Raw genomic sequence first — 20225 nt, forward strand, 5'->3', positions numbered from 1 at the left:
CAAAACAGCCAATTTCAGTAAATAATTCTGCAGGGCACATGGTAAACGGGATTTAGTTTTTTTCTCTATTTACATACTAATGAGACCATAACAAATCTCTTGTTGTTACAACAGATCTGCAGTATGCACCATACAAATTAATTCACTGCTCTACTATAACTAAGTCAGAGTCATCGTACACTATGTGCATGACATGACTCCAAGGGATATTTAATCAAATTTAATTCATTTTGGCAAATGAACATTGACATAAGAGAACAATTACTGACGAGGTCAAAGGGCGTTTCCAGTCAAGCAAGGGAGAGTCACTTTTTCAGCAGAAGGACCTACACACCTACGTATAATATATTCTCTATTTTTTCAAAGGAGAATTAACTGCTTTAAGGAAAATGTGTAAGTTTATAAAATTATCTACTTTAACTGGAAATGTTTGTGTGTTTGTACAGTATTTGCTATGCTGCTACATGTCTTTAAACTGCATATTCTGTGATATACTGCTGTGTAGTTGTTGAAAATGTCTGATTTTGCGTTTATTACTTTGATCACTGCATTTTTTGCGTGCCTGCACATCTGTGTATATATGTGTGCGTGTATGCATACCTGTGTATATATGTGTGTGCATATCTGTGTATATATGTGTGTGTGTATGCATACCTGTGTATATATGTGTGTATGCATACCTGTGTATATATGTGTGTATGCATACCTGTGTATATATGTGTGTATGCATACCTGTGTATATATGTGTGTGTGTATGCATACCTGTGTATATATGTGTGTGTGTATGCATACCTGTGTATATATGTGTGTGTGTGTATGCATACCTGTGTATATATGTGTGTGTGTATGCATACCTGTGTATATATGTGTGTGTGTGTGTATGCATACCTGTATACCGTATGTGTGTATATGCATGCCTGTATGTGTATGCATACCTGTGAATATGTGTGTATGCATACCTGTATACCGTATGTGTGTGTATATGCATGCCTGTATGTGTATGCATACCTGTGAATATGTGTGTATGCATACATGTGTGTGTAAGTGTGTATGTGTGTATACGTGTGTGTGTGTATGCATGCCTGTGTATACGTGTAAGTGTGCATATGTGTGTGTATGCATGCCTGTGTGTGTAAGTGTGTATACGTGTGTGTGTGTATGCATGCCTGTGTATATGTGTAAGTGTACATATGTGTGTGTATGCATGCCTGTGTGTGTATGTGTGTATGTGTGTGTGTATGCATGCCTGTGTATATGTGTAAGTGTGCATATGTGTGTATGCATACTTGTGTGTGTAAGTGTGTATGTGTGTATACGTGTGTGTATGCATGCCTGTGTATATGTGTGAGTGTGTGTGTATGCATGCCTGTGTATACATGCATGCCTGTGTACATGTGTAAGTGTGCATATGTGTGTATGCATACTTGTGTGTGTAAGTGTGTATGTGTGTATACGTGTGTGTGTATGCATGCCTGTGTATATGTGTGAGTGTGTGTGTATGCATGCCTGTGAATACATGCATGCCTGTGTACATGTGTAAGTGTGCATATGTGTGTATGCATACTTGTGTGTGTAAGTGTGTATACATGTGTGTGTATGCATGCCTGTGTATATGTGTGAGTGTATGTGTATGCAAGCCTGTGTATATGTGTAAGTGTGCATGTGTATGCATGCCTGTGTATATGTGTAAGTGTGCATGTGTATGCATGCCTGTGTATATATGTGTGTGAGAATGCATCCCTGTGTTTATTTGTATGTGAGAGTGTGGCTGTTGAATATTGTGCTTTAAAAAGCTAATCAGAAGCTGCCTTGGGATAACATATGCTTGTCATTGGTGCCTAGCTCCTTTACAATCCATAATGAATGCCTCTGCCAGACTCATCTTCCTTACACGTCGCTCTTCATCTGCTGCTCCTCTCTGCCAATCCCTTCACTGGCTTCCTCTTGCCTCTAGGATCAAACACAAAATTCTCACTCTGACATACAAAGCCCTCAACTGCACTGCTCCCCCCTATATCTCAGACCTTGTCTCCAGATACTCTCCCTCCCGTCCCCTTCGCTCTGCTCATGACCTCCTACTCTCCTCCTCTCTTGTCACCTCATCACACTCCCGTTTACAGGACTTCTCCAGACTGGCTCCCATCTTGTGGAACTCTCTGCCTCGCCCCACAAGACTCTCCCCTAGTTTTGAAAGCTTCAATCACTCCCTAAAGACTCTACTGTTCAGGGATGCATACAACCTATGCTAACCTTTCTTTATACCAGTTCCACTCCTCCATTGCTATCCCTTGAACCCCCTTAAGTCCAGCTGTCTGTAGATCACCTTCTTAAGAGCTAATTACAACAGTGCAACTCTTTGCAGGGCCCTCTACCCATTTGATCCCTTTAATCGTTTTGTTGTACTACCCTCCGTTTACAGATCTGCGGAATCTGTTGGCGCTCTACAAATAACCGATAATAATAATAATAATAATAATAATAATTCCAATAAATTAACAAATCAACAGAGTCTGAACATTATTAGAACAGACTAACATTATTTGCTTCAGTAGTTCTTCAATACTAAATTGGCTTTAAAGCTACACAAAAGTATCTTAGCGGTCTCCCACAGTTCTGTAAATATTAGCATTGAAAATTAATGCGACAAAACACTTTTTTTCTACTTGAATTTACTAGGTATAGGCAATCACAACAAAATTCTAAACTCCAATAGTTCTATATTTTTTTTATTTGTCCTAAAGACAGAAAAAAAATATTATGAAGAAAAGGAAAGCTGTTTAAAAGGACCATACACTTTACAGAATGACTGTGCATATGGTTAAAGATGAAGCTGAAATCTCAAATGAAAGCACATCTCACATTCTAAGCAAATCACACATATATTATAATCACAGATCTGACATATGTCAAGAAACACAAGAGATTTGTGCTTTAGCTTTGATCAGTCTCTCTCTCAGGCTACTAATTAGACAGTTCTTTGTCAAACACCTAAAAAAAAAAAAGTACTTCAAAGTGATCCCTCTCTAAACACTGCACTGTTTAAAAAGGTTCTAATATTGAAATGTTTAAATTCTATTCCAGTCATAGTATGTCAGAAAGAAAAAAAAATGCAACCATACAAAAGAGCCAAGTGCATAATCCTTAAAAATATAAAATACCAGATTAAAGTCAGCACATGAAAGTGATCCTTATACAGACGAATTAACTAAACATTCTCATGCAAAAATGACATGTTCTGATTTGTTAGAGAATGCAATGTTTACATTACTGACCCTAGCTATGTGTTTAACCTCTTCAAAGGGATTAAACACACAAGTAAAATCCTGCTTTGGAGCTACAAGAATTCCAGATCCCAAGAAGCAAACCAGCCGTGATTGGTGGTTTTTTTGGGACTGCCACTACTGACTGGTTCACTTGACGTATTGCTTGAGAGCTATAATACTATTGGGCCAATTATCTAAACCTTGCAAGATCAGATGTGTTTTTTCATGGTGATCCTCGCAGAGGCTGCCCTGGTGAAATTATCTTAAAAAAGGGACAGTCCTTGTGAATGGCAATGGCAAGATGTCTCCTATTGAAAATAAACTCGCTGAAAAGGGAAACTTTGCAGTGTAGGGTGAAGTTAGTAGTGAGCAGGGGCGCACTTTAAAAATTAAATTTTGCAGCCAATATAATCACTTTACGCAGCTTACTGCATATTGCATCTTACAATCACCTATATTTTCGAATGCATGTGCTTTTCTATTAGGTTATTAAAGGGAAACTTTGTTCTCTTTGTATTCTTAGTTGAAAGCTAAACCTAGGTAGGCTCATATGCTAATTTCTTAGACTTTGAAGGCCGCCTCTACATTTAGCCACCAATCAGCAAGCTCAACCCAGGCGCTGAACCAAAAATGGGCAGGCTCCCAAGTCTTGCATTCTTGCTTTTAAAATAAAGATAGTAAGAGAACAAAGAAAAATTGATAATAGGAGTAAATTAGAAAGTTGGTTTAAAATGGCATGCTCTATCTGAATCATTAAAGAAAACATTTGGGTTTAGTATCCCTTCAAGATCAGCCTACCTAGGTTTAGTCTTCAACAAAGAATACTAACAGAGCAAAGCAAATTTGCTTATAGAAGTAAATTGGAAAGTTGTTTAAAATTGCATACTCTATTAGAATCATGAAAGTTTAATTCTTACTTTACGGTTCCTTTAATAGGAGAAAAGTTTTCTTGTTCAAGAAGGTCAGAGGGTGTATCATACATGTCCTGACCACCCAGATCTCAACAGCTGGGGCCTGTTTTTGTAAATGACCAGTGTGTCTCCCACAATGCACTGGGGTTCCTATTATGTCCATCCTACACTCAGCCAGTGGCAGATTTTTGGGGAGGATTTTGGGGTTGCTTAACACCCAAAAACATTTTAAAAAATGTCAAAAGCCATAAATGTCACTCTGTAAAAACCTACACGGTAAAATACTAGATCAATACAGGAACTCATTCATATCTATCCTTAACAGGCTACAGCAAAGGACATTAGCTAAACAAACTTTTGAAATGGTGAATCCCTGATAGCATGCAAATTTTAAATGCTTATAAAAAAATGTTTGTAATGCAAATCTTTGTAAATGCAATAAATAGATATTATAACATTTTGACTCACCTCAACGTGCTGGCAGGTCTGAATAAGTTTTGCTAACAGCATTTCCATTTCAGTATTCCTTTTGATGAGGTTAGTCAGGTTGCTTTCCAAGCTTTGCTGCAAACATCAAAAATAAATATGATTAGTTGACATATTGTTTTGAGGTAAAATATCACACTGAGGAGAAAAAGATTGTCAAGCCTGCTGTTTAGAAGCATTAACAAATTATTTTAGACTTTTGTTAAATCCAGTGTAATAGTGTGTAAGACAAATATCACCTCCAATGATGTGTTAAATCAATTTGTTATAAAGGATTCATAGCTACATCACACAAGCTGGTCAGCCTATATCAGAAGAACAAAATGTCTTCCAGATGTTTGACGGGCTTCAATAACATTGCTGGTCCCAAAGGAAAGGTAAAGTATTCAATAAAATGTGTTTGTCTAATCCACCATTATGAGTTATACTGGTCAAAGTAATCTGAAAATGTCCATGCTATAATATAGCTACTTAGTACAGACAAAACAATATGACTATCTTCACGTGTGTTATGCCTCTATCAAAACACCAGGCACTGTAACAATTCCAGCTAATATTACTTACATTGTTTTGTACTGGTAAATACTTATTTTACTTTTTTTTTACTGGACTAGTAGTTAACTTACTGTCTACATTTCTAAAAACAGTATAATATAGCAATATTATTTACCTTAGAATTTGTGTATAGTTATGTATTCGGGAGTACAATTTTTTAAATGTTCAATATTTCATATTGAGTAATGTAAAATGGTTCTTAAAGAGACATGAAGCCCACATTTTTTTCTTTCTTGATTCAGATAGAGCACAGGTTTCACCTCTGTAATCACAGAGGTGAAAAGTATATTAATATAACAGTGATTATCTATAATTTTAAACAATAAAAATTCTGGAGTAGACTGTCCCTTTAAATATCAGGGGTGAATGATGGTCATCATTTTCTTATGCTCAGTCCTGTTTTTCTTCTTTAAATTCCTTATACAGGTATACCCCGCTCATAAAGTGAAAACCGCCTTAAAGTGAAACAAGGCAGCAGTTTTAGCTATCTTTTCACTTGCCAGTGTGTTTAAAAAGTTAAAAACATGTTTAAACTAACATATATTAGAGGTGCAATATTGCTATGTTTAGTTTAACACTAGCTCAGCACAGTATTCAATAAATACTGTACCTGTAAAATAGTGACATAGTGACAATTACTATAGTAAAATTTGCCAGACTATAGCACTGAGACACAGATTGCACTGTAATGCTGTAAACAAAGTGAACTGCACATAACAAAATGGTGCCAGTCACTTTTCTCGCAATCTCACGAAGATTACAGCACTGTTTCAAATATTTGGAGGTTGAACTTCAGCTCCACAAAGCGCTGTATTAGCGAAGCGCTGTAAAGTGAGGTATACCTGTATTCATCAGGTGTCTCTTCCCATGTGCTTTGCAATGCAATGGAAATGTCAAAAAGGGAATATCTTCCACATTTAGGGCAGATTGGAGTTTTTTTATGGTTGGACAATTTGGGCTTTATTGGGCAATGACTAAAGGTACTGAAAATTGCAGCAGGCACAGTAGGATATAGCTCATAAACCATGATAGTCGCACAAAATGCAGGAGAGTTGGAAACTCTGTTACCGAGTACAGTGGAAAGTGTCTCTCTTATAACGTAATGGATTTATAATATGAATAACCAAAAGAAAAGAGCTTGTATTTCCCAGGAATGTAAAAAAAAAAAAAATACAATGGTTAAATCACATTTCAGTGTAGGTTACTTAAAGGGACTGTCTATTAAACTATCATGATTCAGATAGGGCAAGCAATTTTAAACAACTTTCCAATTTACTTTTATGATCAAATTTGCTTTGTTCTTTTAGTATTATTTGTTAAAAGCTAAACCTAGGCAGGCTCATATGCTAATTTCTAAACCCTTTAAAGTCCCCTCTTATCTCAGTTTTTTTAGACAGTTTCTTACAGCTAGACAGCGCTACTTCATGCGTACCATAAAGATAACATTGTGCTCACTCCTGCGGAATTACTTAGTTGTCAGCACTGATTGGCTAAAATGCAAGTCTGCCAAAAGAACTAAAATAAGAGGGTAGTCTGTAGAGCCTTAGATACAAGGTAATCACAGAGGTAAAAAGTATATTAATATAACTGTGTTGATTATGCAAAACTGGGGAATGGATAATAAAGGGATTATCTATCTTATTTAAACAATACAAATTCTGGAGTCCCTTTAAAAAAAAAAAAATCACATTTTTAGCATTGCAAATATAAGACAACTGTATGTCTTTAGTTAATACTATATACATTTATAAAAATATGGTACTTGTTTTATTTAGAATGTGTTGCCAAACCGTATAGTTCAACTCTACTGTGATTATTAAATAGAACTATGTTGAATCCACTGTTCACATATTTTATGGGTCAGTGAAACTCCCTGGGGGGAACTGGCACTCGTTTTTAGTTACTTTTTTAAATACTACTAACACAGAACACACATCATCCCCAGCATGACTCTGTGAGGTAATATAAGGAAATTGTATACGTTATAATATTATATATAAAAATCTAATTATCTAATTATTGTTGTGTGTATAGACTCATTCAGAATGTTTTAGGAGCCAAGTTAAGAGTATATCCATTTTAATACACCATGAAATGAAATATTAATGCATCCATTCTCTTGTGATTTATTTATTTTTAGTAAAAGGAAACCTCTGATGTAATGAAAAACTGGCTTTAAAGGGACATTATACACTATTTTTTTCTTTGCATAAATGTTTTGTAGATGATCTATTTATATAGCCCATAAAGTTTTTTTTTAAAATAACTGTATAGTTTTGCTTATTTTTAAATAACATTGCTCTGATTTTCAGACTCCTAACCAAGCCCCAAAGTTTTATGTGAATACTGTCAGCTACCTTCTCCAGCTTGCTACTGTTTGTGTAAAGGGTCTTTTCATATGCAAAAGAAGGGGGAGGGGGGAGTGTCTTATTTGCCACTTGCAGTGGGCTTTCCAGCTACCTTTTCAACAGAGCCAAACTGACAGCTTCTAAGTAAGTTTTTAAACAGTTTTATACTGGATTTTTATATCAGTATCTGGGCATCTTATTCTTTATAGTAGTGTCTATTACATGCAGTTATATGAAAATGAGTGTATACTGTCCCTTTAAAGGGACTCTGTCCTAAATAAAAAAAATATATTCCATATAAAAGAGCAGTGTATATATATATATATATATATATATATATATATATATATATATATATAGTTGAGGTAAAGGCAGTGTGCACAAGACGATAAGATTAAAAGTTCCAAATTGTATTCATTTAAAGTATAAAATATACCCACAACATCCATGGGTCACAGGAATAACACAATCACTAGCTGTGAACGGCTGACATGTTTTGACCTTCAGGTCGTAATCATAGCTGTATGTAAAACACCTGTCATCCTATTTAAGGCTGCAGGTAAAATCTAATAGGATAAAAGTATGAGCAAGGTGTGTCATATGGTAATATATACCAATTCGTATTACATCCATGTGTGTCCAAAATAGAAATATAAATAGTATTGTTATTATCAGCAGAGTATAAAGACATAAATGACATGGAAATATACTTCACATTAAAGGGATTTGACCTGGGACATAGTGTGAAAGCTGGTTACATAGGTTAATATGCAGTATTGTATATACACACCATTATATGTGCAGATGAGTATCTCTCTCTCTGTGTCTACTTCTACATAATTATTTATATATATATATATATATATATATATATATATATATAATCACCAAAGGTGTATATTATGTGGGCATATATATACAAAAACATATAAATACATACACATAAATATATATATATACACATATATATATATACACACATATATATATATATATATATATATATATATATATATATATATATATATATATATATATATATATATATATATATACACACACACACATATACATTTACATACATACACCTACAATGGATATAAAAAGTCTACACACCCCTGTTAAAATGTCAGGTTTCTGTGATGTAAAAAAATGAGACAAAGATAAATCATTTCAGAACTTTTTCCACCTTTAATGTGACCTATAAACTGTACAACTCAATTGAAAAAACAAACTGAAATCTTTTAGGTGGAGGGAAGAAAACAAAAAACCCTAAAATAATGTGGTAGCTGTGTTCAGAATTAAGCATTCAAAATCATGTTAAATAGGAGTCAGCATACACCTGACATCATTTAAAGTGCCTCTGATTAACCCCAAATAAAGTTCAGCTGTTCTAGTAGGCCTTTCCTGAAATTTTCTTAGTCGCATCCCACAGCAAAAGCCATGGCCCACAGAGAGCTTCCAAAGCATCAGAGGGATCACACTGTTAAAAGGTATCAGTCAGGAGAAGGGTACAAAAGAATTTCCAAGGCATTAGAAATACCATGGAACACAGTGAAGACAGTCATCATCAAGTGGAGAAAATATGGCACAATAGTGACATTACCAAGAACTGGACATCCCTCCAAAATTGATGAAAAGACGAGAAGAAAACTGGTCTGGGAGGCTACCAAGAGGCCTACAGCAACATTAAAGGAGCTGCAGAAATATCTGGCAAGTACTGGCTGTGTGGTACATGTGACAACAATCTTACATATTCTTCATATGTCTGGGCTATGGGGTAGAGTGGCAAGACAAAAGACTTTTCTTACGAAGAAAAACATCCAAGCCAGGCTACATTTTGCAAAAACACATCTGAAGTCTCCCAAAATCATGTGGGAAAAGGTGTTATGGTCTGTTGAAACTAAGGTTGAACTTTTTGGCCATAATTCCAAAAGATATGTTTGGCGCAAAAACAACACTGCACATCACCAAAAGAACACCATACCCACAGTGAAGCATGGTGGTGGCAGCATCATGCTTTGGGGCTGTTTTTCTTCAGCTGGAACTGGGGCCTTAGTTAAGCTAGAGGGAATTATGAACAGTTCCAAATACCAGTCAATATTGGCACACAACCTTCAGGCTTCTGCTAGAAAGCTGAACATGAAGAGGAACTTCATATTTCAGCATGACAACGACCCAAAGCAAACATCCAAATCAACAAAGCAATGGCCTCACCAGAAGAAGATTAAAGTTTTGGAATGGCCCAGACAGAGCCCAGACCTGAATCCAATCGAAAATCTGTGGGGTGACCTGAAGAGGGCTGTGCACAGGAGATGCCCTCGCAATCTGACAGATTTGGGGTGTTTTTGCAAAGAAGAGTGGGCAAATCTTGTCAAATCAAAATGTGCCATGCTGATAGACTCATACCCAAAAAGACTGAGTGCTGTAATAAAATGAAAAGGTGCTTCGACAAAGTATTAGTTTAAGGGTGTGCACACAGTTTATAGGTCACATTAAAGGTGGAAAAAGTTCTGAAATGATTTATCTTTGTCTCATTTTTTTACATCACAGAAACCTGACATTTTAACAGGGGTGTGTAGACTTTTTATATCCACTGTATACACATACATATATACATATATCTATCCCTCTCTATGTCATATAACAGACATTAATGAGTGACTTACGGATGTATAATCCCCATTTGTTACCCCAATCACGGTGATATATGCTAAAGGCATTATGGAGTTATTAGTTTCATAAGCAAGCTAATATAACATAGGTGATGCAATTTAAATAATAGGGTAAAAAGACCAATGTGTTTCTATAGTAGACATCTGTCCAGAACACCAAAGATAAGTAAGGATCAGTCAAAGAAAGAATTGAGGAGACATATATAACCAAAACTATTGATGCTAAATTAGCTATGCAAGTGTGAAAACACATGCAAGTATTGCTAAGTGTGATCATGTTTACATAAGTTAATCATCACAGTACGTACATATCTGCATGTGTGTATACATACACACATATACGCATATATGCACACATATGCTGCGGGAGAGGGAGATGCAGACCACTAGTACAGTCCAATTAGGCCTAAAGTAAAGATACATATATACTCTTATGTTGTAAAGGGAGAGCATATAGTCTACCTCCAAAAATTGATTAAGTCATATTCAGAATTTAAACCAGTAGGGACCCTGGTCTGGAGTCTGAAGATCCAATACATCTCACTCTTCCGCAGCAACTGCTCACGATCACCACCTCGAGGAGGGCATGTGATCCTCTCTATGGCCTGCCATCTCAAAGAACGGACACTCTTGTCATGACAATGCACACAATGCCTAACTAGAGGGGTACTTGCTTCTCCTATTTGTATAGTGGACAAGTGGTTTCTAATACAAACTTTGACCTCATATGTAGTTAAACCTACATATTGTAGGTGACAGAGTGTGCAGGTGAGTAAGTATATCACATAGGTCGTAGTGCATTTCAAGCAACTATTAATTGGAAAAGTTTCTCCAGTGATCTTTGATTTAAATATATTAGAAACTGTGATATACTCACACACTCGGCACTTTTGTCTACACTTAAAGAGTACCTTCTGTGTAAGCCAGGAGCTAATAGGTTTATTCAGTTCAGGTAATAAGGAGGGTGATAAAGTGTTGGCTAAAGTTCTTGTCCTCCTATAGGAGCAGCGTAACCCATCATTAACACAAGTTTATCGTCCGCCGATAGAAAATTAAAATGTTTTTTAATAATCTTGCAGATCTCTGTGTATTGTGTACTGAATTCTGTAACAAATGTTACCCCTTGAAAAGTAGTGTCAGAGGACTGTGTTGTCTTAGATTGAAATAAGTCAGTCCTATTGATTTTTTGAACTTGTCTTTCTGCTTTATGAATTACTTTTTCAGGATATCCTCTCTGTTTCAATCTTAAACTAAGATCTCTAGACTGTTGTTGAAACGTTCTTTCAAGGGTGCAATTTCTCTTAACCCTAACAAACTGATCATTTGCCACTGCAAAGGGTACATGTCGAGGGTGACAGCTTTTGGCGTGCAATAATGTTTTACCTGCTGTGGGCTTCCTGTAGATAGAAAATTATTTTTCCATCTCTGGTTCCTGATAAAGAAATATCAAGAAAATTGGTCACATTTCTTTGTAATTCAGAAGTGAACTTGATGCCCTAACACCCTAACAAACTGATCCTTTGCCACTGCAAAGGGTACATGTCGAGGGTGACAGCTTTTGGCATGCAATAATGTTTTACCTGCTGTGGGCTTCCTGTAGATAGAAAATTATTTTTCCATCTCTGGTTCCTGATAAAGAAATATCAAGAAAATGGGTCACATTTCTTTGTAATTCAGAAGTGAACTTGATGCCAATTGTATTACTATTCAAATAGTTTATAAATTCTGAGAAGTCAGAGTCGTCACCCAACCAAATTAGCAAGAGATCATCTATATACCGTCCATAATAATGGACCAAGTGCCTTTGGGGGTTATTATCTCCATAGATGTGGGACAGCTCCCACCAACCCATAAATAGGTTGGCATAGGAGGGGGCAAATAAAAATAGTGAGGTAAATGCTTTTATGAGATCAAAACACAAAAGTTGGTGTGCATGTATGCATAGTGCTTGCAGTTAGATATAAGTGTGTGCTTGCGTGTGTGTATGTGTGAGTGTTCGCGTGTGTGTTTATATATGTGTGTGTATATGTCATATCTTCCAACATATGTGGTCAGGTATTAGGAACTCAGGAGGTTGAGGGGGCTGTTGTCATTTTGTAGGTTGGGCCATGTTGGAAAGGGGCAGGGCCACAGATGGATAGTTGACAGGATTATGGGCATGCCATGCCGGTCAGTGGGCACGTCTGGGTAGTTTGCTGGTGTGTCTGGGCTGTCTATGAGAGGTTCTAAGGGAAGTTCTTCAAATCGGGACATATGGCCGTCTCAGAGGGACAACAGAACAAAGTTCTGATTTAGGGACTGTCCCTCTCACATAGAAACAGTCAGGGTGTCTGCTATGTGCATATACATTTGTGTATTTGTGTGTAGTATAAGTATGTGTTTGTGTATATGTTTGTTTGAATGTGTGTGCATGTTTGTATGTGTGAAAGCATGTATGTAAATATCACTTTATAAGTGCAGATTTTGGCTATTAAACTGCATTTTGATAGTAAGGAATTTTAAATAACTACTGTATTTATCCTCACTTTTTAAATGAAAGATTTATTTGTAATGTATTATATAAATTAGACACACAGATAAAAGTGTTTTTGATATGCTATTTTATCTGCTAACAGCTGCAATAACCTATGACATTTTTCAAATTTGTGTTGCATGATGTGGTCAAAATGACATTTATCCAAGAAATATTTTTTATATTAATGCCCATCATTTTAACTTCTCTTTGTACTAGAAATACATAGTTCTAATTCAGGTTCAAACTATCTACTGTTTAGAAAAACAAGTCTAAAATTAACTCATAAGGCACCTCATACCAAAGGATAAATATTTTTGCGCTTATGCCGACAGATTGATGTCAAACCTAGGAACTAGCAAAAACAAGGAAGTATTAGACATCATTTTAAGAGTGAGACAATAATATATTTGTAGAATACAAAAATGTAGTAGCCAGAAGTAGAGCTCTAGAAGCCATGATGATTCCATTGATCCAAGAATTAGCCCTGCCCTAGAATGACAATGAAATTGTAGTTGATTCAGCTTCAGTTTTAGCTCAATGAACTGAGTTTCTCTTACCCAAGTTTTTAAAGCAATGGTAAAGTCATGTCTTATTCCTTTAGAACAAACACCTTTTTACTGCAATTATTTTTCAATAGCCAAATTCCACCCACTATTTGCCTTATTTCGAGGAGCCAATCTGGGCTTTAGTCTGCTGACTAAGAGGCTAGCCACGATCATAAAGTTAGTAGTAACTGCAAAACAGAGTATTTATATCAGTTAAACACAATTAGTAACATATATATAGTAGGGTTAACCTTGAGGAGTAAGCAGGGTGCATTTGAAGTTCTGAGACGTAGAAATTTCTCAAGTTTCAGATTTTTAAATTACATGAAATAGGGGCAAAATGAACAGCAAATATATTGCAAAGTCAATCAGAGCCAGCCACACTGTTTTGTGGTGGAAAAGACTGTTGAAACTACATCACCCAGTAGACTTTGTAACATTGCACATGGTAATGACATACTTGTCAAGTCACACAATAACTCATTGTTTTCAAGTAGTTCTCCTGAGCACCTGGCTGTGTGCAGAATTGATTTCCAGAATAAAAAAAAATTAGACACCATACAACAGTCACTCTCAGATCTTATCTCCTTTGATAGAGATTGATTAGGACTAACTGAAATATGTTGTGCACTGTTCTTTAGCAGCTATGAAACATGGGTTGAATGTAACCCTCCCCTCTGTAAATAACTCCACCTCTTCCGTGAGGTTCCGTACAGGTTGGACATTGTCCATAAACTCTTAAACTTCCACATCCTAGGATATTATCCAGCAGATGTTTGGCGGTATGGTATTCTAAAAATCTTGGTCAGGCAATCTCAGCTGAGCCTTTCTAGGGATACAAAAACAAGTAAATTAAAATGTTATGCATATTACACTTTTTATTATGGGCAATTTAATTTGGAGTTTTATCCCTTTATTCAGAGGTGTGGTTCATTTATGAAAAATATATTTTAATGCTTAGTTTTGGAATAGGAAAAAGATTTTTAAATATTTATGTAACTGACAATATTGCAAATCCTGAAACTGGAAAGTCTGGACTTGCCTTTGTCACATTCTTCTTTACAGAAACCATTACATTAATTTGCCAATTTTAGATTAATATATCTTTGTAAAAAAAAAAATGTCCATGAAATTAAATAAATAACTGCACCCTGGATTCCTTTTTAAAAGAAAATCTATAAATAAGAAAATCTCACAGACAATAGTAATTGGACAACTACTATATATCTTGCAAAGAACATGGGAAATACAGGCTACTGATTCACAGTAACATTAAATAGTTACTGTTTGAATGGTAGACAAATGAATGGAGAAGATCAGTGGAAATGAAGCCATGCTTTAGATAGAATAAAGAAGCGAGGGGGGCCATTCCGTTGCTCTACTTCAGTAACTTTACTCAACAGCTTTGGTTTCAGCCACAGAAGCTCCCTTGTTAGAAATCATGTGTGAAAATAATGATGTCCTGTTCCATACCTGTAGAATGGCTTGCTCTGCACAAAGGATCCTGAAATCTTTCATCTGTTTTGGCACAATGATTCTGAATTACAATGAGGGCCAACTGACTAAAAGGAAGCTCAGCTTCAAATTGGTAATAAATGTACTCTGGGAGTTACTACTGGTTTAAAAAAATCATTATTCTTAAACAAAATTGGACTAAGTCTAAACTTAAAGGGCATAGTTTTTCTAATATTATATAAGGGTAAACTGAGTTTCAGTAGACCTTTATGTTATCTGTTTTTTTAAGAAATTGGCTTGATAAACCCAGACACCAGGGAGCAGTGAAGCCTGGATAATGGGTCCTGGTGCTCAAGAATGTGCTTTTGTCTTTCTCCTTCATGATGTGTGCACTTCCTTAACATAAACAAATCACATCTCACTTATGCCCAGGTAGGTGTTCTTTTCCCTGGTCCTTTCAGTCCCTTAGCTACAATAGAAGACTACGCTGGATTGCTGTGCTTTCGGCAGTCACAGGATTTATTGTACTTGCCTGCTCTGTATTATCTTTATGCATACTGTGTATTGGACAAGGAGGTCACGTAGGATGGGATGTTCCATGCTTATTGAATTTAAGGCTCTTCGACTGAACTGCCACCCTCAGAGCCTTGAGACCCTTACGGGTGAATAGCCGCGCTTTACAAGAATCTAATAGATAGATTGAATTTAAGGTGAGTTTCTTAAAGTTTGATTATAGGGACATAATACTCATATGCTAAATCACTTGAAACTGATGCAGTATAACTGTAAAAAGCTGACAAGAAAATATCACCTGAGCATCTCTATGTAAAAAAGGAAGATATTTTACCTCACAATTTCCTCAGCTCAGCAGAGTAAGTTCTGTGTAAAAAGTTATACTCAGCTGCTGCTCAGCTGCAGGTAAAAAAATGAAGAAATGAACAGCAGCCAATTAGCATCAACAGTGCTGAGGTCATAAACTCTTTTACTGTGATCTCATGAGATTTCACTTAACTCTTATGAAATTTCATTGTAAACTTCCTTACACAGAACAGGGAAATAAGATGAGCGTGCATGAATGCTCGCCCTTTCCGATGTCCCGGGACAGACATACTGATTTGTTGCTTAGAAGTCCTTTACAATGGGAGGTGGCTACTGAGAAACTTTTGAGGTAAAATATCTTTCTTTTTTACATAGAGATGTTCAGGTGATAGTGCTATGCTGCATCACTTTCAAGTGTTTAAACATTTAGGTATTATGGCCCTTTAACAACATTGCCAGTTTTTTTTTTTTTTTTTAACTGCAGAACATCTCTCCAAGCAAATGGTGCTCTGGGATCCAATGCATCTCTAGGAAACTGAAGAGGGTATGTGGCTAGCAGAGGGTTGCAGAGCCAGGAATATGATTTAGGTATTTAGCTGATAAAGGGTTGTAGGGCCAGGAGTTTGTGTAGCTATGAGGCTAACATAAGGGTTGCAGGGCAAGTAGTACAAAGCGGTCATCTAACAGGCAGAGAGAGATGCTGAGCTAGAAGAATGATGTAGGTAGGTGGGTGGCATTAGAACTGCAGGGCCAGTGTTCTGATGAGGATGTGCAGCTAAAAAAAGGTTGCAGGGACAGGAGTCTGAATTTGGCATGTGGGTGGAAGAAGGGACTGCATAGCTAGGGTCTAATGTTGGTATGATAAATTGACTGCAGGGCTAAGGATCTGACATGGGCATGTGGCTAACAGAGGTGCAAAGAGGTTAACCCATTAATCTGTGTTACTGGTTCAATAGTTTAATTATTTTTCTGTGTGTGTTACAGATACACAAATAAGATCAAACTCACTGGTCTGTGTGTGTTACTGGCTGCCACACCCGCACTATGTCTTGAAGTCTGAAAAATCACAGGGTTGCATTACCATATATGGATTATGACTGCAAGTAAAACTTAAATGTTAAATTGCATTTTTTTTCTTAAAAAGACCTTGGCCCTTTATCTCAATAGAAGCTGGAAAGAAGTTGACATCTTACTCATCACAACAGTAGATTGTGAATATTGTGCTACAACTACAAATATAATTCTTCCCCCAAAATACAGGAATGGCAAATGAAACAATGCAATTTATGATTGCCCACCTAGAGCTATAGCAGTTTCACATAATCTTCCACAAGTCCCTTCTGCTTGCCAGGTGTAAAATATTAATCAAAAAATGTAAACAACAGTTTCTCATTATCATTCAAATGTACATGTAAATAGGAGTGAAATTAAAATAGCATGATGAGTTTCATAGCTGCTAAAGGGCTCATGAAAGGAAAATTAAAGGTTTTGACTATATATGATAAAAATGTATAAGTGTTGCTTATGAAATTATTTGGGACATTTATATTTTTCCAGTAATAGCAGCATGTACTCTGATCACATATAATTAATAATTATATGTGATCCGAGTGCATGCTGCTATTACTAGACGTATATAAATCTAACAATTTTATAAGCAATATTTGAAATGCCACCCAGGACTCATTGCACTTTACACTTTGAGATAGATAATATCACATAATTAATTATGCCACTACAGGCACTCAGGTTAAAACATAACATTTATTTAAACATCTAAAAACTCCATGAGCCTTTTTCAAATGAGAATATGTAAACACTTCACAAATACAACATATAAATAATGTGCCAATAACACCCCTTAACCAATAACAACTTACTATTGATAGAAGCCGAGAGGCTCCGTGGACAAGTAGTGACGTATAAGCCAAACCAGAAGTGACATATTCATTCCCACGGTAACATTTATCGACATCTCCATAGAGACTGCAGTTATATTTTATATCTGATATAATCTGCACTCCACACACCCTTAAATTCCACTGTGAATGAAAACGACTATAAAAAAATATACAATTACAGGAATCTATAACTAGTCAATATAAAACTAATCTGTTGCATCATGCTTCATGTAGTATGGTAGAAAGGAACAAAATTAACGGAGGTATCCATTAAAGGACCAGTTAACTCAGGAGATATAATCGTTTAGCAGCAATAACTATGTTAACAAGTAAAGTAGAATCTAAAACATAAATATTGTATTAAGGAAATATTTTTTTTTTAACCTTTTCCCTTGCTTATTTTCCCTTCTGTGCTTAGAAACTTTATTACCCTGCCCCTTGGCCAATCAAGTTGCATTATGCAATTCTATGCTAAGTATGCAAATTTAGCACTATGTGAGCACTGAAGGCTGAAGGGAGATTTTCAAATTTAGCACTGTGAGCACTGAAGGGAGATTGTCCTTCAACAGTGCGCACTACACTTGGCTCTACAGGTCTGAACTCCTGCTCTCTCCTCTCACAGTTCCCCTGACCCCGCTGCGATCATAATGTTGCCTATATATGCATCTTAGTTCAATGTACTTGTATTTGACATCAATATACTAAACATTACTAAATAGGCTGACCATATGTCCCGTTTTGAAAGGGACAGTACAGTTATTTTATGTTTCTTCCCCTGTCCCGTCGTTTCTTTAATAATATTCATTTTGTCTCGTTTTGAGGGTTATTAGACTGTGCGACCAGCGCAAGTGTCATTTTTTAGCACACATACCACTTACTAACATTTTTAAAACTCCCTGCCGGCAGGAAGGGTAGTTTTTTTATAACTGCAGGGTTTGGGTTGGGTGGCCATGCCCACATGATCCACAGCACCGCGTCTATGCCGCCCGCACTCAAAATTAGGGGCGTGATCATTGAAAACAAGTGACAGCAGGTCAGTACTCAGTCGTGAGCTGTCAGACTGAACTGAGGAGAGAGACTGGTCACGAGAGGGAAGTTAGAACTACTAGCTAGTGCCTAGTAAGGACAGGAGTCGGACTAGATCTGTCATCATCTGATGTGATGATCATCTGCCTCTGCCATCACCCAAATTAGTGGCTGACCATCACAAGAGAGATAATTTTTACCATCTTCTTGTGTCACAGTGTGAACATACAAACATAGTGATCAAGTAGATCAAATGTCTAAGTTCTGCAAGAATTGTGCATGGCCAAAGTAAGACCAGTGTCTGTGCCTGTCAATCAATTAAATTGTCATTAATTATGCTTATTATTATGCTGCTGCAGTGCTGGTTGTACAGACGTTATAAATAACAATTATCATTATCAAGTAACTATTTCCACATTTTTCTCAGTTTATCCACCATGTAACAATGATTTTGGGCAACTCAGCTAAGGATAATTGTTGGCTCAATAGTTTATATTCATGTCATAAAAGAACTTTTGTTAAAATCTTACTTTTTTCCCTATGAATAAAGAATTTTAACCCTGTCCCGTTTTTGACATCTCAATGTCCCGTTTTTGTCTCAAGGAAATATGGTCAGCCTATTACTAAAGTAATATTTTTATGGAATGATTAGATTGCACAAGTAGATTCTGCAGCCATTTGAGTGCTACACTGGTTGGAGATTCTTTCACCAAAAATACTAAAATTAGAATTGGCTGTAGGGTGGGCGCAGAAGTGTCAGCATGTCTCCAAGTTTTTACCTCTCGTACTGGGTAGAGAAATATATTACTCATGTCAGTCACAGTGCACATAGCTCTCATCATCCTGTGAGCACTGAAGGCTGCTGTGTTTATGTGCTCTGACCGGATCGTTGTGTAATGGGGCCGTATCCAGTTTGTTAGTTATAAATTACAGCCCACTTACAGAACGATCCGGCCAGAGCGCATAAACACAACAGCCTTCAGTGCTGACAGGATGATGAGAGCTCTGTGCGCTGTGACCGTTAGCAGCAGGACCGGAGCGGGGTCAGGGGAGCTGTGAGCAGACCTGTATAACCAAGTGTAGCGTACACTGTGTTCACAATAGTGGTGACATCACCATGGGGGCTAGAGTATGCGCCCTGCACAGAAGGGACTCTGCTCGAGTGGCCGCACGGCCAGAAATTAAACAAGTGGGTATTCTTACTAGCCCATGAAAACGGCACTTTGCTAAAAAAAAACTATTCTAATGTTACAGGACGTTTAAAAAACAAAACAAAACAAAAAACACTTTTATTTTGGACAGATTCATTCAATAAAATTCGGTCTTTTGGGTAAACTGTCCCTTTAAGATATATATATGTATGTGCGCAAAGAGATAGTGGTATATGTATCAATGTGCGAGCGTACATTATACGAAGTAGCATATCATGTCCGCTGCATATATATATCAAAGAGTGGCCTACATTTACTAAGCCATAAGACAATGAAATGTAACCGTATTATTCATAGAGAAGCTCACAGAGTAAAATCAGAAAGACTAAAAACTATTAGTATCATTTGATTAGTAAAATTAGCAGGGTTATGAATGTGGAGGGTATCTAAAGCAATAGTAAATAACATGCTGATGTATAGATAGTCAAAGAAGTTAAGCAGACTGGGGACAGGAACAGAATAATGTAATGAAGGTGTACAAAACAGGAACTTAAGAAACATCCGCACTTTAGCTG

General features: G+C 36.5%; 1 protein-coding gene across 3 annotated transcripts in view; it reads right to left on the bottom strand.

Annotated features, from left to right (window-relative positions):
* MID1 (midline 1) overlaps positions 1–20225 on the bottom strand; it is a 297353-nt gene that overhangs the window by 146884 nt on the left and 130244 nt on the right. For all 3 annotated transcript variants that reach the window (XM_053706462.1, XM_053706460.1, XM_053706461.1), the window contains one exon: positions 4643–4738. In XM_053706462.1, coding sequence (XP_053562437.1) covers positions 4643–4738 — 96 coding nt within the window. The remainder of the gene's footprint in view (positions 1–4642; positions 4739–20225) is intronic.

Source organism: Bombina bombina, chromosome 3 (assembly GCF_027579735.1).
Source record: "Bombina bombina isolate aBomBom1 chromosome 3, aBomBom1.pri, whole genome shotgun sequence".
NCBI lineage: Eukaryota > Metazoa > Chordata > Amphibia > Anura > Bombinatoridae > Bombina > Bombina bombina.